The sequence below is a fragment of the Mustela nigripes genome, chromosome 4, assembly GCF_022355385.1.
Source record: "Mustela nigripes isolate SB6536 chromosome 4, MUSNIG.SB6536, whole genome shotgun sequence".
In the NCBI taxonomy this organism is placed as follows: domain Eukaryota; kingdom Metazoa; phylum Chordata; class Mammalia; order Carnivora; family Mustelidae; genus Mustela; species Mustela nigripes.
In genome coordinates, this window is record NC_081560.1 from 58,969,478 (window position 1) to 58,995,269 (window position 25,792).

Consider the following 25,792-nt stretch of genomic DNA (forward strand, 5'->3'; position numbering starts at 1 on the left):
CATCTTGTATCACCACTTCCTCATATCAGGGAGATCATATGATAGTTGTCTTTCTCTGCTTGACTTATTTCGCTAAGCATGATACGCTCTAGTTCCATCCATGTTGTTGCAAATGGCAAGATTTCATTTCTTTTATATATTTTTAATAGAGAAACTTACTCTCTTAATATGCCTGAACACTAACCTTCTAGGAAATTATTATTTTAACGTTCAGGCAGAGCCTCAGCCCTAGCCTTTTCTGAGGTTTTAACCTGACTAATCTGGCCCCAGCTATATTGTTCTTTCCCTGATCTCCTTTACGAGCAATGTTTACACGACTAATATGGCACTAGTGGTTTCCTATTTTCCATTTTCTTTTTCGTATGAATGTCGTCATCTTCTCTGTCTAAAGAACACACTTTTTAAAGCAGTCACTATGCATCACTCACCTGGACATTCATCTCATGCAGAGCTGGTGACATTTACCAGTTTCAGACTTCAGGCAAGCGTATGGTCTCAGAGACCAGAAAGGTCTGGATTTAAATTCTGGCTCTCCCACTTTGTAGCTATGATCTTGAAAAGTTTTTCCTCAATTTCCTCTTCTTTAAAATAATAATAAGAAATCATTATTAAGATTAGCAAAGATAATCTCAAAAACATGACTACCTCTCTAAATATTTTGGTTTTTCAATGTATGTTTTTTACTTCTCTTCTGAGCTACCTTCATCTCTCTTCACAATGGCTTGCAAGAATCTTTTTTGTTTTTTGTCTTTACTTCCCCTGCCTCCTTTATATTTTCTTTCTTTCTTTTTTAATTTTTTTTAATGGTTCCTTTTTGGTGTCCCTAATTTAAAAACAGCATAAAAGACCTAGAAGAATTTTATTTACATTTTAAAAAGTCTTGGCAGTGACCTAGGCAGAAACTAAAAAAAAGCAAAACCAAAATACAACTTATGCTTCCTAGAGAAATCACTCATGGTTGTTAGGATCAGTTTGAGATCTTATGCTTAATGGTTTTACTTGCAAAATATTGAATGTTTATTTCAATAAATAGTTCAAAGAATTAGGTCATTTGCTTAAAGAATGGATATGATAGGACCAAGGTGGTAGATCAAATCACCATGCGGTAAGTTGGTTTCAATGGATTTGGTGCCTTTAACTATATTTGTAAACTAAAGCAATCAAATGAGGAACTTCTTTATCTCAAGCAGAATCCAACTCCATCTATAAAAAAGAACAGTGCACATTCTCTTCCTGCTTGATATTGTGAATGTAGCCACATTTTTTTTTCATGAAAGGCAATACCTTAACTCACTCATATCAATGGAAACATTGGGAACTCTAAATGACTGCCATGATCACATCATGACATTTTGAATGTCTTGCTTCCACAGTGTCACTTTTTTCCCCCCACTAAGGAGCTCAGTGTTTCTTTAACACCTGTTTTATGTCATTTTATATAAATTCCTCTCATTTTACTTACATTGCAAAGTGTTCCCTCCTATTGCTCTACTCTCCATAGGGGTGGAGGTATAGCTGGAACATGTTATACTGTGGAAATGACTTCTAAAAAACCACACTGACAATTGTTATTATTAATACAATTGATCACTAAGCTCTTATGTCTGGAAAAAGAGGGTCAAGACATGTTAAACAGATCCAGATTCTGCCAGGTGATTGTGAAGATGAAATTTTGGTGAAAAGTGTTATGGTAGAGGAAATTTTGGATCTCTTTCAGCATTGGCTAGATAAGTAGCATTAGAACCTGTTGGCTAACTTATTATCCATTTATCCTCTTTAGTCCCACGGTTTGTTGCCTCAGCTTCCAACCACTAAGTTTTGAGTATTGTGGGAAAGGTTTCATTGGCATCACTTATTGCCATTAAAGCACTTCCCTTCTGAATGTTGGCTGCCAAAGTATGTGGTATCCTGTGGAGCAAGAGGATGAGGACACAGATTGCAGTGAGGCTGAACAGTTTGCACTTCCTAGCAGTGACACCAGACATCAATCTTTCCTAAAGACAGCCGAGAACACATGAATATAAGAACTCTTTAAAAAGAACAAGTGAGGCATTATCCAACCAAAAAAAAAAAATTCCACTAAAGCATTTTTCTAGTAAGTTTCTCAAGGATGAAAATGCATTGAAATTACTTTATGTTGTCATGTTGGTTGTTTCAAGAAACATTAAATCTCTGTAAGGTAAATATGTACAAGATTGAAATTCTTGATGTTATAGTGTTTGAGAGTCATTAATTGCAACTCAAAGTGTGTGTTGCATGTTTTACATGTGCACATCAGCTGGCCTTACAAAAGAATACTAATTTGGTCACAGTTAATCTGTTTCACATGGTCTGCAACATCAAACGTGACATCATTATAGGAAACCACTTTATGCAACTCTGCAACACTAGGAGATTTTTTTTTCTTTTTTTCTTTTTTTCTTTCTTTTTTTTTTTTTTTGGTTATTTGACAAGGTTTCAGACAAGTTGATCACAGGAAAAGAGAGAATTACTAGGAGGAACATAGTAAGATCATTGTTCTGATCTATACTAATCTGTTGTGTTATCTAATATATTTATGGCCCCTCAAATTTACAATGCACTACAAAAAAATCACAGATCAATGAAAATTACTGTGGACTCATGGGTGTTAGACTCTACTGAGAAATATCCAGTATGAGCTGTAGACTTAGATATTTTGCTTCATGTCCTTTTACTTTTAACCAATTTAAGTCATCTTCACTGCATGCAGAGTGACTTTAAAAATAATAGTTTTTTATACTAATATCATTATAAAATATTTCTAATACCTTGTTTTTGAAATTATATTTAAGTACAATGCTACTCCTAGAGAAGAGAATTTTTTTCAGTAAAAAATATTGTTCTTTGTATTTGACTAGTAAGATTAAGACCAGTTCATAGTACAACAACAGCTATTTGGAATAACGGAAAAGAAGGAGAAAGGGGCATGCATGGAAGCTTTGACTGACTTCTTTTGGATTTTAGTAACAAATTGAGTAACACCACAGAAGAACCACATGGATAGTCCTGTGTTTTGGCCATTTTTTTAGTTTTCTCTTTGGGGATTTTAAAATATTCAGGAAGTTTTGTGTAGCTATATTATTTTGTTTTTGCTTTTATTGTTTGAGGCTTCTGAAAAAAATATGAAAAAGTGATATATCACATTCATATTCTCCCAGCCTCAAAAATGTATCAAAAATATATCTTCAAGTAGAGATTAATTTTGTGATGGGATAAGCTCAAGTATAAGCAGGTGGGACAGCTTTAATGGTGACATTCTGCAAGTGGTTAAGAAATCGAAAAACAAAGTCTGTTCAATAAATGGTGCTTGGAAAATTGGACAACTATGTGTAGAAGAATGAAACTCGACCATTCTCTTACACCATCTACAGAGATAAACTCAAAATGGATAGAAGACCTCAACATGAGGCAGAAATCCATCAGAATCCTAGAGGAGAGGGGCACCTGGGTGGCTCAGTGGGTTAAGCCTCTGCCTTTGGCTCAGGTCATGATCCCAAGGTCCTGGGATCGAGCTGCGCATCGGACTCTCTGCTCTGCAGAGAGCCTGCTTCCTCCTCTCTCTCTGCCTGCCTCTCTGCCTACATGTGATCTGTCAAATAAATAAATACAACCTTAAAAAAAAAACAAAAAGAATCCTAGAGGAGAACATAAACAGTAACCTCTTTGACATTGGCCACAGCAACTTCTTTCAAACTATGTCTCCAAAGGCAAAGGAAACAAAAGCAAAAATGAACTTTTGGGACTTCATCAAGATCAAAAGCTTCTGCACAGCAAAGGAAACAGTCAACCAAACAAAGAGGCAACCCACAGAATGGGAGAAGATATTCACAGATGACACTAAAAAAGGGGTGATATCCAAGATCTATAAAGAACTCCTCAAACTCAACACACACAAAACAAATAACCATGTCAAAAAATGGGCAGAAAACATGGACAAAACACTTCTCCAAAGAAGACATACAAATGGCTAACAGACACATGAAAAAATGTTCATCATCATTAGCCATCAGGGAGATTCAAATCAAAATAACATTGACATACCACCTTACATGAGTTAGAATGGCCAAAATTAACAAGACCGTAAACAACAAGTATTGGAGAGGATGTGGAGAGAGAGGAACCCTCTTCTGCTGTTGGTGGGAATGCAAGTTGGTGCAGCCACTTTGGAAAACAGTGTGGAGATTCCTTAAGAAATTAAAAATAGAGCTGCCCTGTTACCCTGCACTTGCACTACAGGGTATTTACCCCAAAGATAGAGATGTAGTGAAAAGAAGGGCCATCTGTACCCCAATGTTCATAGCAGCAATGGTCACAGTCACCAAACTGTGGAAAGAACCCTATGGAAAGATGCCCTTCAATGGATGAATGGATAAAGAAGATGTGGTCCAGGAGTATTATGCCTCCATCAGAAAGAATGAATACCCCACTTTTGTATCAACATGGGTGGGACTGGAAGAGATTATGCTAAGTGAAATAAGTCAAGCAGAGAGAGCCAATTATCGTATGGCTTGGCTTACTTGTGGTACATAAGGAATAACACAGAGGACATGGGGAGATGGAGAGGAGAAGGGAGTTGGGAGAAATTGGAAGGGGAGATGAAGCATGAGAGACTGTGGACTCTGAGAAACAAACTGAGGGTTTTGGAGGGGTGGGGGTGAGGGGGGTTGGGTGAGCCTGGTGGTGGATGTTATGGAGGGCATGTATTGCATGGAGCACTGTATGTGGTGCATAAACAGTGAATTCTGAAATTTAAAAAATGAAATAAATTTTTAAAAATCAAAAAACAGCACTACAGGTGGATGGACTCCAAGTTTGTTATTCTAACTTCAAGACCAGAGGGGCAGCAATACACCATATAAAAATATTTAGTAATTTTGAGGAACTAGAGGAGAATGTCCTTTAGTATGAAAGCTATCTTACTACTTTAGAATTTGACATGTAAATACAGTTTTTAAGTTTCTTCATGTGCTCTCCACTGTAATTTTTCTAAAATGACAAAACTTTAAAAAAAGAATATCTTCCATTTTATTATTTACTACCTAGTAATAATGTTCTTCTGTGTTACCTTTTCCATTCAACATTTTTCTTCATAATTTCTCATATATATGAATGTTCTTATTAGTAATAAAACCAACTCTTAGGCCTTCTTGCTGCAGTGTATTAGAAGAAAATATCACAGGCTTATGTGAAGTCATTCATTTTAAAAATTTTATTTATACAGAAATATTGGTTTTTGTCCTGATTATATGATCAGCCCTGCATAACTATCTAAAGAGAGGTCAAAAGGATACAAAAAGACACTGAGATCTGCTTCTTCTTTGAGGTTCTTTGGGGCTATTCTCTCTCCTTGCCAAGATGATGGTGATACCATTTAGAAAGAAAGAACTACAGGGGAGAAAACAAGACAATGAAATAGATTCAAAGCATAATGTGTATGGAATTTGCCCCAAAGGAATAAAGCATAATGTGTATGGAATTTGCCCCAAAGGAATTCAGACCCAGAAGTCAACAGAGACCTATAGACTGAAGTATTTGGAAACCATCAACTTTTGAACAAGTGGTTATTGAAGTAATTTTAGGTAATAGCACACCATGAAAAACAACAAGTGTGAAGAGCAAAAAAAAAGGGTGAATAAAAGGGAAGAGGTTGGGGAAATGCACCTGGCCTGAAAAAAGAAAAAAGAGAATGGGGAACAAGGGGAAAGGAACGCCAAAGGAAGAGGTTTTCAAAACGGATGCAGTGGTCAAATATTTCAGAAAGTTCAAATAGAATGACAACTAGAAGAAGTCTAGTTTTGACAAGAAAGAGGCCAATAAGGATTTTGGAAAGAATTAAGTGATATTAAGAATGAGCTTAAGAATGAATGAGAGGTAAGGAAGTCAATAAACTGCTCTTTTAAGATGTTTGAAGGACAGATTAAAGAAATGGAAGGTCAAGGGATCGTGTTTTACAAAGTGGAATGTTTCATTATGATTGAAATTAGAGAGAAGGGATCAGTATAAAGGGAAGGTGAAAATTTAAAAAGTATTGATTTTACTAATGAAAATACATATATTTAGTAAATAAAATAGTGTGACTTGTCTAGTGATTATTCAGATGAGCCAATTTTTTTATAAATGCAGGTTTAATCAAAAAAATATATTGGTGTCTACTATGCAAAGACACAATGAGGTGCTGTAGAAAATACAAAGATGGACAAATTAATCTCTCTCATTAAGAAGCCTATAAAATAGAAGAGGATGCAAAATAGTAGAGTATTTGTGATGTTAGAGGCCTAAGAATAATAAAGATTGTATAATAATTGTGGCCAGGAGAGCAAGAAAATGACATAGGCAATGGTCCTTGAGAGATAAAGAATATTTTGACAGGTCCTGAAAAGATAGGGGACTGTGTAAGTGCTGAGGGTGTTCACACCCAGAGAATGCAGGGAACACAAGAAAGAGAAAGGGGAAACTACGTGCTTTTTTCATGTAATATTCCTTTGTCACAAACTGTTAATCTTCTGATTTTACTTTAGTCATTTCAAATATGTAAAAGCCAGTCTTAGTTTGTTGGCTCTACAAAGCAGGTTGTAGGCTGGATTTGGCCCATAAATCAATGCTGACCCTTACACAAGACTATGAATAATCTAAGGGCAACATATTGTATACATAGATGTCACACAGTGAATATTTCCTGATAGTACTGAGGCACTGAGGACTCAGAGCAGGAGAGCAGGCATGGATTATGAAAGAAAGGAATCAGGTGATACAGTAGATTAATGGGAAATCCAAAGTGGAATCTCACTGGCGACAGGAGGGAGGAGAAAGTCATGATCAGAGGAACAATAATCATATTACAAGTTTAGAAACAGAAATTATGGGCAGAAGACAATGAATTCAGTTAAGAAACAGCATTTGAGGGCACCCGGGTGGCTCAGTGGGTTAAGCCGCTGCCTTCGGCTCAGGTCATGATCTCAGGGTCCTGGGGTCGAGTCCCGCATCGGGCTCTCTGCTCAGCAGGGAGCCTGCTTCCTCCTCTCTCTCTGCCTACTTGTGATCTCTCTCTGTCAAATAAATAAATAAAATCTTAAAAAAAAAAAAAAAAGAAACAGCATTTGAGTTTGAAAGTCATATAGCAAAGGGGCCATGATTAGGGAATCTAAGGGGTAGACAATGAGTTTACTGCATTAGAACAGGAGGGCATATGCTGCCCCATAACCACTTCCATCTTTCAGTGCCCATAGGTCTAAAAGTATTACATGAACCTCTTTTCCCAGTATTAGTGGGACAAAATAGTCCTTGGCATCCTCCCAAGTCAGACATACATTCAGATTTAAGGAGTACTTTGAGGGGAGCAGAGGAAAGGACAAAATAACTTGTCAGAGTAACAACATTCAGTTCCAAGATGTTGTCAACAAGTGGTAATAACAGAGTGAGGAACAACAGTTCCAGTGTACAAAAGAAAATCCTTCAGGTATAGACTGTGTCCTCAAAAACCTGACAACGATAAGCTATATCAGAATGACATCATTCACAAAGAATGCACTGACTTGTTCCAGTTGGAACATTCAGTTTGGGTTCAGTCTGTCACCTTCATTGGACATCATAGCATTTCTTGTATGTCCAGTGGTACTGAAAGTTTCTAACATAAAAATCACACTCATTTGCCATGACACAGTAAAGACTAGTTTGAAATAGTAAGGTCAATAGAAAGCTCTTATTGACAAAGAGTTACTGGTAGATTTTTGTTGTTGTTGGAAGGTAATCTACATTTACTCATGGGATTTATCTGACAGAGAGAATAAAGACATATTGCAACCACTTTCTAACTAGTGGCTTCAGTGTCATTTTTCCTGGTTTCCTGTCTTTTCCTGACAACCCCTGGTTGCTTTGCCTTCCTATTCACTTCTTACGTTGCTCTCTTTTTAAACTTTGGAGGTTATTTGTTCTTAGATTCTGTGACTTGTAGAGAAAAATTTTATAAATCATTGCTCCCAATATAACACAGCCGAAGTTCATTGTATCTCACCACAGGTAAGCATGCTGAAAGAAGGAGTATCACAGAGAGCTTGCCAATCCTAGCTAACTCTGTTGACCTAAAGAGAGCTCTTCTCCCCGATTTCTGCCCCCTGCTTGTGCTACTTGGGGTATTATGAATGCCAAATAGATGTCATTAAGTACTCTGGAAAATTTTTTGCTTTTATGAATTTATGAAAGTGTGTGCCTTTCTTAGAATCTGAATAAATTTTAAGAATCTCATAATAAAATTACTAATTTCACCAAACTCAAGTCATGACATTAATGTGGCTGCTCACAACCAGGACCCTTAGGCAGTAGAATTTGGTTTTATTCAATGCATGAGTAAATTTCATGAGATATAAACATTGTCAAATTTGTAATTATTTTGAAATGTAATACTGTTAACTTTTATTTCAAAGGATTTTTAGCTAATTCTGCTAACTTTTTCAGGTAGGGATAGTTTCCTTATGGACATGGCCAATTTTCCACATAGGTTGAAAGGTATGGGAATCTCAACCAAAAATATTTCTTCATTGGCCTCTTACATTTCTGGAAATTTCCGTATGCGTGCCACTTAAGAGTCTCTTAGTTCAATGATATGTTTTCTACTGAGTGTGGAAAAGCTCTTTCCATGCCTCAGCAGTGATATAAATGAGGATGCTGTAGCAGATTACCCAGCCCATGGTGTAGGGCCAGAAAAAGATAAGTTCCAAGTGAAAGAAATCTAGGTGATTACTTAGTCTTGACCAATATCTACACACAAACTGACAAGGAGTAGAAAGTATAAATGGAGAATGACAGAGCTTAGAGAAGGAAAAGGGTACATTGCCTTATTCATAGCATTACTTTCAAGCAACCTTGCATATAACCTTGTAACAGAATGGACAGTAAAGTTATGAGAATGAAGTCAGGGATGACTCCAGGTGGCAGAGGAAAGAGAGGAAAAAGACACATGATATGTTCTGGATTTCCTATAACCATCTCTTCTAAGCAGTCATTTCGGAAGTTTAGTGATAATAAAATGTATTATCTTGAGCTATGCTAGTTGAAGTTTGCATTTAGAAACATAGGTAGCAGGAAAGAAAGAAAGAAAGAAACGAACAAACAAACATAGGTAGCAGTTTGCCCAGTGTGCTATGGAGTGCTTTCCCTATTGAAGTGAGTCTGTAGGAAGAACTGAGTACTGGAGAACATAGCTTTGTATTAGGTCAATGGCATTGTTGGTAACCACATCACATTCATTTGTACTGAGAGCAAAACTTATTAATGGGGATGTAGTAGAGTTAGTTCATTGAGTTATAACAAATCCCAGTGACTTAAAGCAAGAAAGCTTTATTTCTCACTCGCATTCTGCTTAAGTATGGGTGAATGGAAGCACCCTCCTCCATGCTATGGTGTAGAAATTGAAAATCCTCCCATCTTTGTCTTTGCATATAGAGCCCAGGGCACCAGCGTCCTCTGCTGAATATTCTGTATGTTGTTGGCAGTTGAAAGGGAAGGGGAACAGAGAGAATGGAGGAGGCACAGCTGTTCTTTACCTCATCCTGAGGTTACACACAGTATTTCTACTCATACTGCATCACTGAGAATCAGTCATGACACCCACTGAGGTGCAGTGGGGGTAGAAAATATAGTTTCTGCAACTAATAACAAAAATAATTAATTTATAACAAAAATAATTAATTAGAATAACAATCATTACTTCCCGTAGCAAATTGTTAGATTCCATTGTGTCTCCATGTCCTCATCTATAAAATGGAAACCATACAATTATCCTTTTATCTTCTAGCTGTGAGTAACATATGAATTAGTACATGTAAACTTAGTAGCTGTGAGTAACATATGAATTAGTACATGTAAACTGCTTAAATATTGCCTAGTACATGCTAAGCACTTTTATAGGTTCATAATCATTGCTGTTAATATGATTTGTATTGTAACTCTTATTAATCAATCTCATCTCTGAGTAAAAACAGGGAGGGACCTTTATGACAGTTGTAACCATTGAGTCGAGTAGGCAATGATCAAAAGTTGAATTGCATGAGATACTGTGAAATTTCATTTTAGTAACATTGTCAGTGTAGAAAATAAAGGAAGGTAGAGAACTGGTTAGTCACTCCAACAGAATAAAGGTAATGCCTTCTTACATTCCCTGGAAGCCCTGGTTATAATACTCTTTAAAAAGTTTGTATAAGGAAGTGGTGATACAACATGGAGGCTTAAGTGGGTAGAAGAAGAATAAATGAAACAAGATGGGATTGGGAGGGAGACAAACCATAAGTGACTCTTAATCTCACAAAACAAACTGAGGGTTGCCGGGGGGAGGGGGTTTGGGAGAAGGGGGTGGGATTATGGACATTGGGGAGGGTATGTGATTTGGTGAGTGCTGTGAAGTATGTAAACCTGTTGATTCACAGACCTGTACCCCTGGGGATAAAAATATATGTTTATCAAAAATAAAAAATTAAAAAAAAAAAAAGTTTGTATAAAATGTCGACTACAAAGTGATGCAGAACATGTGCAATTTACACAGAATTATGTATATTTTAAGGTACATAAAACCTTCCGGGACCAGTCAGTCCTTTCTATACCTTTTTAAAAATTTTTGTTTGGTTGCGGGTTCTTCGAGGGATTTTCTTTTCCATTTTGTGCTTCTATCTCTTAGAATACCTAAACAAATATTTGTACATAGTAGAGATTTAATAGATTAGTTCTAAATAAGTCTTTATTTTTTAAAATCTGCAATTAAAATGTAACCTTATTAAATTTAATCTTAATTCTTAGACTTTCCCCAATGGATTTAAAAGAATACAATGGACATAAATGTGGAGGTATCAAAATTCTAAAATTTTAAAATTACATTTCTTTTTGTAATGCATGAGAATGTGGTAGGTAGTAATAACATACTTATCAATATGATTTTAATTAACTTTACCATTTTATTCAAATAAGTATTACATTATTTTTTGCTTATGCATTGTAGAGAAACAGAAGTTTGGGTTGGAAAAATAATGTAAATTCTTAAGTTTTTTTTTTTTTTTACTTCATATTGAAAAGCTATATCTTTTTTTTTGTTTTTTTTTTTTGTTGTTGTTGTTGTTGTTTTGTTTTGCCTGGTTTAAATTTGAAAATAATATAAACATATAAATGGAGAATTCTCATTCTAAAACTCTACATGATAGACTTTAAAAGCTTCCATTTGAATATATATATTTTTGAAAAATATTAAAGTTTCAATTCCTAGAAAGATTAGAGTAACTGTTTAGTGTTTGTGACAATTTTAGTGACATCACATTACCTCCTCTAAAGAAATGATTTAATATCTACATGTTGCCAACATTCAGATAAGAGAAAAATTTGGTCGGTTCTATATCTGAACAGTTTCTCTGATGCTGAACGTCTGGATATATGCAAAATGTGTTGAACAAAAATGTGGAGGTCCAGCCAACGTGTCAATTTTATTTTCATTGATTTGACATTTTGAGATATACTTAGTAATTTGTGTTTTGGTATTAAGTGGACAAAGAACAGATTATAATAAAATACAACAAAGAATATCAGTCTCATTGAATGAATTGGTATTGTCATCAATTTTATCATCATAATTTCATATGCTGTTATAGGAAGAGTATGAAGTTGTATTAATAAAATTGATGATATTGTAATTCATTCAGTGAGTGGAGAAAGGAAAGTAAGTGAGGGCATTTTCATTGATTTTCAGTAGCTGTTATATTTTCATTAGACTTTAATAGCTTAAGTCTGTTCCTAACTTTATATTTTCTTAGCTCAGTAAACTTCTTGAAATCATTTATTGATCATATTTGGAAGAGATCAGAAAACTTTTAAAGATTTTTTTTTCATCTTAAAAATGGGAAAGTTCAGTGTTTTATAGTGTTAGATTTCTTGTTAAAGGGGATAGACAGTTGTCCCTATCCAATATTGTTACTTAATAGTGCATTTTGAATTCCTTTAATGTTGTTTACTTATTGGAAAGTATCATCCGAGGCTCAGAAAATACTTGGACCCATTTATTATCATTACTGATGGGAAAAAAGAAAAATCCAACAAGGGTGTGAATATATTAAGTAAATTGTTGCTGAAAGAGAAGGAGAAAAAAATTCCTTTCTCTTCTTTAGTGAAACAGTTTTTCCCTTCACCCTTTCTATTTCATTTTTATTACTTATAAAATTAAAAATGTAAACCAAGCAATTCCATGAGAATATTTACAGCTCTCATGTTCCACAGTAACAAAATATGCTAAATATTGCATAAAGTGTCACTATCACCCTTTTCTGGATGCCAAGCATCACTTACATTTTACAAATATGCCTGTTACATTTCTGCCTTCATAACTTGAGGGCTTTCCAAATTATAAGTGAAGACAACATCATCACCCTCCAACGCTGCCCCAAGGCTTTCTGACCTGTCCACCAATAAAGGTTAAATAGTTATCCTGTACCTGTGAAAATTTCTTATAGACCTATGCTTATGTCTCAGATTAATCTACAGGGTTATTCTCTCCATCCATAGATGACAAAGCACTTACTTAGACAAGAGACTTATTGAGATACATTTTAAATGTATAAAACACATAGACTCTATTAGCTTCTACACACAAATTTCTCATCATTCTGAAAATTTTCTCCATAATAAACTCTGTTCTTTGTTATATAGCCTGAAAATGTCTTTTTATAAAACTCTCAAATATTTATATTGGGTTTCATCCAAATCAAAACTTTTGTTCCTCATAAGACACCATTAAAAAATGAAATGTCAGGCCATGGCATAGGAGAAAATCTTTGCAAATCATATATCTAATAAAGGACTTATGTGAAGAATATATAAGATTTCTGAAAGCTCAATAGTAAGAAAACAACTCAACTAAAATGCGAGCACAAATTTTGAATAGATAGTTCAAAGAAAATATGCAGATGGCAAATAACCACATGGAAGATAATCATAGTCATTAGCCATATTTCAGTGAAAATTAAAACTTCAATTTGATACAAATACATAGCTTTTAGAATCCCATGAGATAAATGAATTAAAAATAAAATTAATAATGCCAAGTGTTTCCAGAGATATGGAGCACACAAACACACATTTTATATTAAATTTTGACCAAATTGATTGGTCAATGTATTAATAAAATATATTATATATGTTATATAAATCTTTAACACTGGGAAGTGGCATAACTATTTCTAACTGTATCATTGAGAAGACATAATAACATACCATATGCTTGTATAATCAATAATTTTCTGGTAGGAAAATAAAATTGTTATGTACTACAACTTATAATTACATTAGTTATTTTATAGAAAAGATGTTTATTCTTAAAATACCATTTTTTCCTCTTTAATATTTGTTTTTATCCCTTAGAACAGATAATTCAAATATCAGAGAAAATGAACATATTTGTAAAGGCAGGACTAATTTTTCATTTTGTTTGCAAAAGAACTATTGAAACAATTTTTTATAAAATGCATTTTTATACTCACTTTGAAAATGATTTACTTCAAGTAAGGTGCATAAACTGTGGGGGGAAAATCTTATATTTTTTCTTGTTTTTCCTAGTTCTGAAGAGTGGCAGAGGTAAGGCAGTAGGATCCAGTTACTGTTCCCTGTTTATACAGCTGTACTTCATTGAATGAAGGCTTGTGTTACACACAGTTTGTGATAGGAAGTAAATGCTTTTAAAACAACTGAAGAGATAGGTCTTTAACCTCCACCTTTGTGGATTCTTTGTTCCACCATTTAGCTTCTGTGGAAGTTATAGGAAGTAATTTAAATATATGGTATTACTCTCTAATTGGACCTCATCTGATTAGCTTATCCTCTTCTGAACTCATAACATGGATGCCTTATGATAAATTTTTAAAGCAAATCCCAAGAAGTCCAACAAAAGGGACAATGAATTTTTTTGTAATAAAGTTTTTAAGTAATAGGCCCTAAAATGTTTAATAAAGGGTATGTTCCAAAGAGAAGGTGGTATTTGGATTATTTCCAACCTTTTAAGGAGTTTTAAAAGACTTAATGAGATTCACCAAATTTATTACCTGTTAATAAACTCCACACAATAGTGCCATAGGATTCTTGGTTTATCTCTTTTATTTGTAGCTGTATAAACTATTCAGTAAAGCAGAGATTAAGGTTCTAGGCTATTTCAAGGATTATACCTGGGAAGTTAGAGATCATTGTGGTCAAGTAGTTTTCATTTGTATAAGAGCAATTTCTTTAATTGCTTGGGTAAAAATATAGGGTCATTACTAGGAATGATTAAAATGTCAACCAGTCAGGATCTAAGTTACGTATAAACTTACGGCTTATGAAAATACTCGCCCACCCTTGAAAATATATAACTTTGGACTTCTGATGGGGCCCTCTATTCGTAATTCTGTTCATAGTCTTTCCATTTTCACAGTATTAAGTCCTTATATCTGAATTATCATCTATTTACCAAAATTCTTTTGCAGATGTTGCTTGGTAACTCCCTGCATAGATTGTCTAGAGAGCATTCATTTCCTTAGTGAATGGCAGAGAAGTCATCCAAAGTGGTGGGAGAAGAAGTTTGTTTGTTTGTTTATATTTATATAAATTTACATATTTATATCTCCCTGATTTTCATAAAATTCTCTAACAAATTATTCTACCATGTGCTGGGTGTTTTAACTACTAGTATATGGCAGCTGCAAAGACCAATAACCAGGGCACCTGTGTGGCTTAGTTTGTTAAGCACCTGACTTTTGATTTTGGTTCAGGTCGTGATCTCAGAGTCCTTAGATCAAGCCCAGAGCTAGGCTTCATGCTGGATGTGGAGTCTGCTTAAGAGTCTTTCCTTTTGCTCTGCCCTTCCTCCTTTCTCCCTCCCCCAGCTCATGTGCACCAGTGTCCACGCTCTCTCTTTAAAAAAAAAGGGGGGGAGGGGGGAATAACCCATGCAGTATTTCCACTCTTAGAGTCACTGTTCAGTCCCCACGCATGCCAAACTAAAAGATTTAATTTCTGATCTATACTGGCATGGATACAGTGATCATGCCACAGAGTTAATTTTATCTCCTTCATTTGCAGCAAAGAACACAGTAATAGTTTAGCTAAGAACATACTGTCTTTCAACTGAATAGACTCTAGTGTGGTATCTGTAATTCTGATAAAAAAAAATATTCACAAGATGAAAGATGTGGTCTTGTTCTGTACTTAGGAGGTCAGTATAGTGGCATATTGTAGAAGAAACAACTATTTCTTTGGGATGTAAATGAATTGCAAGTCAGTATGTGGGAAATCTGCATAATACTTGATGAAAATAACTTACATTTCCTTTTTTACTATAAAGATGAACAGCAATTATGTGGTAGAATTTTAGAAATGGTAGTGTTTGGTAAGGTACAGGAAGAGCTGTATGTATTAGCTAATTTATTTCTGTAAATAAAAATGAAATGTTATATGAAAATGTCCAAAAAAAAATGAAATGTTGAGTCTTAGAACCAAATATTACTCTGCTTTGCCTTTTATTCCAATACACAGATTTTGAGACTTCTTAAAAAGCCATCAGGAAGGAATTTTTGTGTAATATTTCATTCCAAAATTTATGTACCAATTTCTCCCATCACATTATTCTTCCTTAATTATAAATATATTATCACATACTGAAAAATCATCACTATCCATTGACTGTATTGTTACAACATTGACAGTTAGCTTTTATGATTTGTCATAATACAATACATTAGTAATTATAGATTTTGGAAGTCATTTTAGCTTCCTGGATGCATTTAATTATATCATACACACTATACATACTTATTTGCTATGTTTCAGTTTTCTTATTTGTTTGTAATTTATGCCCTCTGATTCCAAAAGTCATCTGAAGCAGCTTATTTTAATTATAATTATATTGGCTAGGTTTCTCAGAGATGTTCCAGATTTTTCTTCCTCACTTAAGAGCTGCATACACAAGTGAAAATGGAAGTTGCTTTGTTCTTATTCTCATGGCTCATTTCAAATTATGTGTTTTGCAGAGGTTAATATCATGTGGGCTGGACACCAAACCCACCACAGTTCTGAAGACTATAACTTATCCACAGCTCTGAGACAATCTGTTTTGCAACTATATACTTCTTGGGTAAGTTGTATAAAATTGGATAAAGGTAATTATATAATACATTCTTTAAAGTCTCAATTGTTCCTGTTTCCTCCAAGTTAAGAAAATATTTTACTAAAAGACTTTTTTCTCCTTCTATAAGGCAAGACACATGTGAAGCAAGTGATGTTTTGTAATGGTGGTCTTTTGTTTGATAAAACAAAGCGTAACAACAAAAAACAACTTCACCTTGAGGTATAAAGCAAAGTGAGAAATTTGCTATTTTTTTAATTTACCATAACTAACGAATGATATGTATCTCAGTTCAAATATATGCAAAGTTTTCATCTGAAACTTTTAAAAGCGGTTTTTGAAAAGCCAATACCCATTTCTGCATGCCCAAGTGAAATTAATTAAATTCTTTGCTTTTCACTTACGTATTAAAGCAGTTAATATGATGCTCAATAAAAATTTTTGCTCTAAAATATTTTTGCACAAGGAAAGAGCAGACTAATGAAAACCAGAAATAGCCTCTAGTTTGAAGTTTCTTCTGATTCACTGGGCAAACCTGACCCACTTGCTAATAGCCCTCATTTGTGATTGTCACTCTTTGGATCTCCATAGCTATCCAGACTACTGCTGCTAAGAGGCATATTGAGCTAGAAGGTCAGAGTTTTCGGGGCATCTGTCTGGCTCAGTCCACAGAGCATCTAACTCTTGATTTTGGGGTCATGAGTTTGAGCACACATTGGGTTTAGAGATAAGTTTAAAAGAAAAAGAAAGTCAGAGTTACCAATGTGTAAGTGCTACTAACCATAAATTATAATTATCTACAGAGGATCATAGGGGAAGGGAGGGAAATCTAAAGGGGGAGAAATCAGAGAGGAAGATGAACCACGAGAGACTAGGGACCCTGGGAAACAAACTGAGGGTTTCAGAGGGGAGGGGATAAGGGAAGGGGGTAACAGGGTGATGGGTATTAAGGAGGACACATGCTGCAATGAACACTGGTTGTTATATGTAACTAATGAGTCATTGAACACTACATCAAAAACTAATGATGTACTATATAGTGGCTAACTGAACATAATAAAAAATATATAAGAAAAATAAATACCAAAAAAAGTCCCTCAAAAAAATGATAATGATCTAACTTTTGTATGGTTCCTTATAGTTTACAAGTACTTCTAGATATCATTTATTGAATACTTTCTGTGTGCCAGTCTTCTAAGATCACTTTATGCATTAACTTATTTGCTCTTCATGACAACTTTAAGACACAGGTACTATTATAACTTTCATGAAACTGAGTTTGTAGTTTAGTCCCAGAACTCCTAAAAGGGAGGAATGAATTTGAACTCATTCAACCAGGCTGCAGGATCCCAGATCTTATCTTCCACACTAAATACTCTTATGTCTCTACATTGTTTTTTACTTATATTACAATGTTAGATCAAGTGTTACTATTATCAGAGAACGGAAGGTCAGTGAGGTTAATTACACAGCTAGAAAGTGGCAAAGCCCCATATTTGAAACCATGTGCCTCATAATCTATAAAAATACGTGTACTGGCAGGTGTTGGAACCCAAACAGCAGCATAGGCAAAAACAAATCTATAAGCCAGTGATGGTACAAATATATTTTCTGAAAGAGATACAAAACGAAATCCACCCCTCCACCCCCATACCACGTGTAAAGGCTTGTGTTAATTTCCTAGGGCTACCATGACAAAGTATTACAAACTGAGTAGCCCAGAGCAACAGAGTTGTGTTGTCTTGTAGTTCTCGAGGCCAGAAATCTGAAATCAGGGTGTCATCAGGGCCGTGGTCCCCCGTGAAGACTCCAGGGAAGGAACTGTTCTAGCCCTGTGTCTCTGAAACTTTTAGTTTGTGATAGTTCCTTGGCCTTTAGGAGCATAATGCCAGTCTTCACATGGTCATCTCCCTGTGTCTACATCCAGATTTCTCTTTTTTATATGTAAGGACATTGGTCATTTTGAATTAAGCCCACCCTACTCCATTGTGAGTACATCTTAATTAATTACATCTATAAGGACTCTATTTCCAAATAAGGTCACATTCTGAGGTATTAGGGGATAGGTTTCAACACATGAATTTTGCGGGGGGGGGGGGACACATTCAATCCATAACATACTCTAAGAAACATAGGTGGAAATGAAAGAATTTATATTATATTATATATATTCCATCTCCTTACAGCTTGTGCTAGAACTCTGGACAATTTAACATGAGGAAAATACTACCTCTTTCACAGTTGCCTAGCTCAAGACTGGTCTAGAGCTCTAGTGAATAAAGGGAAGAGGCCCCTAATGAGGGGAGGTATACTGACTGCCCTCCCATCTTAAGAAATAGCTTCATTAATATAAACATATTATCCTCTACAAAACAGGTTTGAATATGTGACTGTTTAAAAGAATAATCTCAAAAATCTTTATTCTCTCCTGAGTTATAAAGATTACTTAGCATAAAGATAACTCAAGCCTCCAGTGCTTACATTTTGGGGTAGAAAACCTCCAAGAGGAGACAGAGCTATATTTGAAGTTGCTCCAGGAAAATCAAATGCAGTGAGTGAATTGGTTTTCTGAGGAATTACCAAACAAAAATTTTTGTCAGAGCATCACAGACTTTTTAGAGCTGTCAGAAGAAATCTGGGAGACAATATATTTAAATCACCCATTTTAAAAGCTACAAGATGAATCTCAGAGGAGCCTGCTACATCATACAGTATTGAACATTGCTGGTTGGAATTTGAGTCCAGACATCTGACTTCAAGTTTATGGTAATGTCTACTGGTTTCATTTGTGCTGTTCCCCCTCTTAAGTCAATGCACTCAAAGTTACAGATTAGTGAAAACCTAAGTAAAATTCAGGTTCACACCTATTTATTGCTAGTATAAATCCCTTTTACAACCTCATATCATCTTGCCAACGACACAAAATATGCTGAGTAAGGAAATGAGCATTGGGAATGCATGAGAAGCTGCTAATTTAGGGTAGGGGAAGGAGTGGGCGATTTTCAGTGTGGGGAATAAACGGTAGAGATTGTGAATCAGCCTAGTTTTTTTTGTCTAGCATTTGTAGGTCTGTTAGAAGATGGCATAGGTAAGTGTCTGTGATGGTTAGCAATCTGTAATAGGTCCAGGTCTTTCTGGACATTAAAATCAAAGAACATCATCAGGTTTTTTCATTTTCTTTGAGCCTTTTTTTTTTCCTTCTTTGAGTCATTTTTAAGATTCTTTTCATTAGTGCTGATAGGTAAGATATATAACTTGGTAGTTAGGTAACAGTATATCTTAGAACAAATAATACATGTCTTTGAAGAGAAAATTAATTTGTAAAATGAAAAGCATAATTAATCTCTAAGTGTTTTTCTTTGATATTACTATAAAATTAGGGTAGCAAACCTGTCATTTGAGGTAGGTAAGATGAGAATTCAGCTTTTAAGAATCTCTAACCATACTTTTGTGCACTTTCTTTAAAACCAGTTTTAACCTTAGGTTTAACATTACTCATCCTAAAAGAACTGCAATGGATGGAGTATCATTTTAAGTGACATATACTGAAATAGGTGGTTTTGCATGTTACTTCAGTCTTAAACATCATAATCTCTCCAAATAATAAAGTGAATCATGATCCATAGATATATATATATATCTCCTGTTATATATAACAGTGTCAAGATTAACATTTCATTTTCTTCCAGCTTTATTTCAGATAAAATACCTGAATGCTATAGTTTATATTCAAAGCATAGCTAGAGAAGTGCGAGAAAATAATAGAATGGGGTATGTCAAAGGGTTACAAGATCTAACTTGAAGGAATTCTTAATGGCCAAAATCTGGAACAATTTGAACAACAGAATATGTAACACAGTGTGGAGTTATAATCCAAAGTATAAAATAAATATCTTTGAAACAAGTCCATACTGATGTAGATAGATGATTGAATAACTAAATAAATAGGGACAAATATATAGGAGATAAATTCCTTTGAAGAATTCCATAAAAATTCCAGGTAACATTTGTAGATACTTCCCTGCCCCAGAAAATAATGCTTAATGCCCCCCTTACCCAGCCCTTTGATTGTAGACTATACTGAATAACTCCTGTACAAAGAATAGAGAATGTATAAGAGATAATAGTGATGTAATGGGACAGATGTTAACGACACTTGTGATAACCATAGCATAATGTATAAACTTGTCAAATCAGTAAGCTGTATACTTGAAACTAATACAACACTGTGTGTCAACTATATTCAGATAAAAACAAACAAAACACACACACCAAAAGGAAAAATAGACGAAGGGTGAGGTGGGCATGGGAGATAACTTCAGAATGGAGAAACTTGGCAAACATAATCTCAGATAAAATTAACAATTCTACAAAATACCTAACCTAGTACTCCTCAAAAGTATAAAATGAAACAACACAAGGGACATCTGAGAAAACTGTCACAGATCAGAAAAGGATCTGAGACTATGTAATGATGCATCCTGGGTGGGATCCAAAACCAGAAAAAGAACATTAGGGGGAAAAAAGCTAGTGAAATCTAAATAAAGTGTGAAGTTTAGTGGAGTTTAGTTAATAGTAATGTACCAATTTGTTTCTTAGTTTTGGCAATTCAGTATAATAAAATGTTAATAAGAGAGACTGCGTAGAGAGTATGTAGCTACTCTGTACTATCTTTGCAACTCTTTTTAAAAAATTATTTTTACTAACATGCAATGTATTATTTGCTCCAGGGTTACAGGTCTGTGAATTCTAAGGCTTACACATTTCCCAGCACTTACCATAGTACATACCTTCCCCAATGTCCATAACCCAGCAACCCTCAGTTTGTTTTGTGAGACATGGTTTGTCTCCCTCCCGATCCCATCTTTCTTCATTTTTTTCCTTACCTAATCCCACTACCCCCTGCCCTCCCTCTCAAATTCCTCATATCAGAGAGATCATATGATAATTGTTTTTCTCTGTTTGACTTATTTCGCTCAGCATAATACCCTCTGGTTCCATCTACATCATTGCAAATGGCAAGGTTTCATTTCTTTTGATGGCTGCATAGTATTCCATTGTGTATATATATACCACATCTTCTTTATCCATTCATCTGTTGATGGACATCTAGGTTCTTTCCATAGTTTGGCTATTGTGGACATTGCTGCTATGCCTCTTCAGATCACTACAGTTGTATCTTCAGGGTAAATACCCAATAGAGCAATTGCTGGGTCATACAGTAGCTCTATTTTCAACTTTTTGAGGAACCTTCAAGCTGTTTTCCCGAGTGGCTGTCTTTGAAACTCTTTTACAAATATAAAACTATTACAAAAATATTTATTAAAAAATATAACTACGTGTACATACCTATATTTTCCTAGAGCCATGGTGGATGGTATAACAACTCTAAAAAACCAAAACCAACCAAACAAAGCCACTTAGAACTAACAACTGTAGTCATTAATTTCAGGGACGCCTAAAGCATCCTAGAGAACAGTGATTCAGCCAGTACTATTTTATTTGCTTAAGGATTTTATTTATTTATTTATTTATTTGTTTGTTTGTTTGTTTCGAGAACACGAGCTGAGGGAGGGGCAGAGGGAGGGGAGATGGAGAATCCCAAGCAGACTCTGCACCCAGCCCTGAGCCATGTGTGGGGCTCAGTCCCACAACCCCGAGATCATGACCTGAGCCAAAAGCAAGAGTCAGACATTCAACCAGTTAAGCCACTGAGATGCCCTCAGGCAGTACTATTTTAAAATAGTTCTGAAGTAACTCTTTTTTCTCCATTCTTAATTCCTCCACCCATCACTCACTGTTCCCTTTCCACAATGCTGGCTCTGAACAAGCTGAATTGCTCTATAGCTTTGAGAAAGGAATTTCATAGACTCCCTACCACATTCAGAGGTGGTCAAAACCTGGTCCCTCTTATGTCCCCAGTCTCATCTCCCACAGTCTCCCACTGTCTCCTCATCTTCAAGTAACAATTTTCAGTTCCTTAAATCTACTATGTTATAATGTCTTGTTATGCCATTGCATAACCAGTGACCTCTGCCAGGAAACTTATTGCTCGCTTGAGTGTTAAATCCTTCAAGACTCAATTCATTCATCTCTACAGATGCTTTCCAACTTTGCCTAGGTTGCTTTTTTTTTTAATCCCATAAAAACCTTGCATATCACTATTATAGTATTTATTATTTGCATTATTGCTTTTCATGCCAGCCTGTAAACTTTAAAAGATATTTTTCACTAGTATCTCCAAAGTGCCTGATGCAGTCAGTGCTTAATAAAGGTATAGTACATAAACTGAAAGAAATTTTGAAGTTTTATGGATGTCATATATTTGACATTATGGATGTCACTTTTCTACGTTAAGTAGGCTAAGTCCAGTATGTGAAATAATTTAAATCTGTCATTCATGTGAGGTTTTTTTTATTTAAAATATCTCCAAAAATTATAGCATATGTAAGTAACTTATTTATCTTTTTGAATAAAATCTATTTTGGCATATTTGTTTCATATATGAAGCTATAGAATAGGAAAGAGTAATCTCTACATTTAGTAAGCTGAGTATTTCTCTTAAAAGCATGAAAATTAATGATACATGCACTTAGCTTAAGTAACTAGATTGGCTAATTTATTTTTAGCTCTGTAGTGTATCTCAATCTTTAAAATTGTTTTGCTTTTTAGGTTAGTGTTATAATCAATGTTATAAGAATTTATAAAATGTGTTTATGGTATATTAGTAGTCTAAGAGGTACATTTTTCCACCATCAGAGGAAAGAAATACAGTTATAATATCAATTTATGAAAACTTTTCTTACCACAAGTTAGGGAACCTGTAAATATATGGTGATATTATTTTTGAGCATAGTAATTTAAAAATACATACTGATTACATTTAAGAAACATGAGGGAACAATTTACCAGAAATAAGGAAGTCTGAATCCCAGATAGCTCAGTTATTAAGTAGCTTTGCCACTCTGAATCAATTGATTAATGTTTGTATCTCAGTGATTTTGTACATGAAATGGGATAATTAATATTTGCTCTGCCTTTTTCTATTGTTACTTTGAAAATTACCTTAAATGACAAGTGTGGAAATTCTTTGGACTATATCAAGTATGACTCACATGTGTAATATTGTTTTTATATTACATATAAGACTTCAGAGGAACCTTTAGCGAAATCTCAAATCTTTTATTACATTGTACTTTCTGCCAAACTACATAAGCAAAGACTGTCTTTCAATATGTGGGAGTTGGAATTACACAAAGACAAATGTGAACAAATAAAGACACAGAAACTAACAACTTTGATGTACTGCAGTCAAATACATTGGGGATAAAATTCTCATAACTCTTATGTCACAGATGGAAAGCATGCCCTGAGCTCCCCATGCAGAAAAGAAACAAAACATCTCTCAGGACTTTGCCTCAGAACTCCAAGGCATTTCTCGCCACCATCAACCACCATTCAAGACAGCATATAAGACAAAGTTCATGTCCACATATTAAATAAATGAAGTCCTTCGCTTGTTTGTATCTTGACTAGTCTGAGCCGTGATTCTAGCGTGCATCAGGAAAATGGAATTATTCTGTGGTGTACTAAAATCAATTTAAGATTTGATAAAAATAAAAAATTATCCTCTGATATTTGATGTTTCATTTTACAGAAATTTGATAGTCATTTGTAGTTTTTATGCTGAAGGACAAATAAAAAGATTCATAGTAAAGAGCTCTACATAGGACAGCATTATCTTCTTTCTACTTAAATAAGAAAACTGGCTGAAATATTCCACTCTCTTTACATATAATTATTCTTATTTTGAGACATGCATCCATTCATTTCTTTGTTTTCCATATACAGTCTTGATTGGCAGAGCTGGTCATGATGGCACAGGTAGGAGATATGAAGAGAAATAGGACATGAGGTTTGTTCTTAAGGTGCTTGTTTTCCCTGGTGGGATTCCAGTAAGTCAACAGCCATTATAAATACAAGTTGTTAAGGTTTTGGAGAGAAGCCTCTGCTTTGGGAACCATGGTGGGTGAAGGGGAGCATCACAGAAGAAATGCTTAAGCGCAATCTGTAAGAAGAATAAAATTTTGCCAAGAATGGGGTTGTAAATGGAATATTATGTAGGAGGAGCACGTCTTTGAAAATACAAAATTCTGGGGGGGAAAAAGGTATAATAAACTCAGGGAATTGCAAATAAAGTGTATGGCATGTGTATTAGTTTCCCAGAACTGCCATAACAAAGTGCCAAAGACTGGGTCTTAGAAACATATTGCCTCATAGTTCTGGAGGCTAGAAATTGGATATCAGGGTAGGGTTGGTTCCTCCTGAAACCTGTGAGGCAGTATCTGTTCCATGCCTCTCTTCTAACCTTTGATGTTTTGCTGGCGATTTTTGAAGTTGTTGGCTTGTAGATACATGACACCGATCTCTGCCGTTATCTTCATGTGCTATTTTTCCTGTGTGTCTATCTGCCTCTGTATCCAGATTGCCCCCGTTTATAAGGAAACCTGTCATTTTGAATTAGAGCTCACCCTAATTACTTCATTTTACCTTGATTACCTCCTGAAGAATCTGTTTCCAAATAAATTCACTGAAAAGTTCTGAGGTACTAGGGGATAAGGCCTCACATATCTTCTGGGGAAACATATTCAATGCATAAAGTTTGAGTAAGGCTAGAATATAGGATGTATAAGAAGGTGGAATGAACAAAGGGGAAAATGGATAAAATCATAGAAATGGGAACAGAAGGCCGGGCCTAGATTAGTTAAAATAAGGACTTCTTAAGTAGAAACACAAGCGCTTATTCCAAACATACAATTTATGTAGATGTGTTTTAAGGATAGAGATAATAAGTACATTCTACCTGTGATCACAAGATCTGGTTCTATGTCATGATATATTGTGTAGATTTTAGGAATGTGGGACGGTGTGCTGATGATTTCATCTTTAGTTCCTCAACTCTGAAGGAAATTTTTTTTCTCTAAAGCAACATTATAAAAATAAATGAGAATCATAGAAGTACAAATACTAGTAGTGTTAAACTATTTTATTAAAATAAGATAGACATGAATCCTGAAGCTCCATTTTATTTTCCCATTTCATTCAAAGTAATTAGACACTTAACTTGAACCGATTTGCTTTGCAGCTTACTTGTGGACGGCTCTCCCCTCTCGACTGCTGCTTGTCCGAAGTTTGTCATACCTTACTTACAGCTTTATTTCCTACTCTGTCCAACCTGAAGTGCATCATTTCTTTGACTCTGGAGAAAAGCCCGCTGCCTTCTGTTGCATCTGCCCTGAAATCCCCAAGCTGTGCTGGAATCCGGTCACCTACCTACTTCCTTCCCACAGCCAGCTTGTGAGCTCTGTGGGCTCCCTGCAGCAGCAGCTGGCAGCTTGTTGCCCCTCCATGTATGGCTTCCAGATGGAGCCGAGGGGTCAGTGCTGTTCACCACGCTGTCCTCCCTACCTGGGAGAAGACCTTCCAGAATTCTGCAGTCTGCTCAAGGGCTCTTCTCTACTCATGCTCCTTGCTTTCAGCCAATGAACGTATTTAAATCTTCAGAGAATATGAGTTTTTCTGGTTTTCCCTTTCTCTGCTTTCTTTTTAGATATATCATTAAGGTTAGTGAAGTCACAGGTGCACACACTTTCT

At 35.2% G+C, this 25,792-nt stretch overlaps 1 protein-coding gene across 3 annotated transcripts in view; it reads left to right on the forward strand.

Moving 5' to 3' along the window:
• Positions 1–25,792, forward strand: part of AGMO (alkylglycerol monooxygenase) — a 349,068-nt gene that overhangs the window by 117,083 nt on the left and 206,193 nt on the right. For all 3 annotated transcript variants that reach the window (XM_059395717.1, XM_059395720.1, XM_059395719.1), the window contains exon 4: positions 16,044–16,147. In XM_059395717.1, the coding sequence (XP_059251700.1) occupies positions 16,044–16,147 (104 nt within the window). The remainder of the gene's footprint in view (positions 1–16,043; positions 16,148–25,792) is intronic.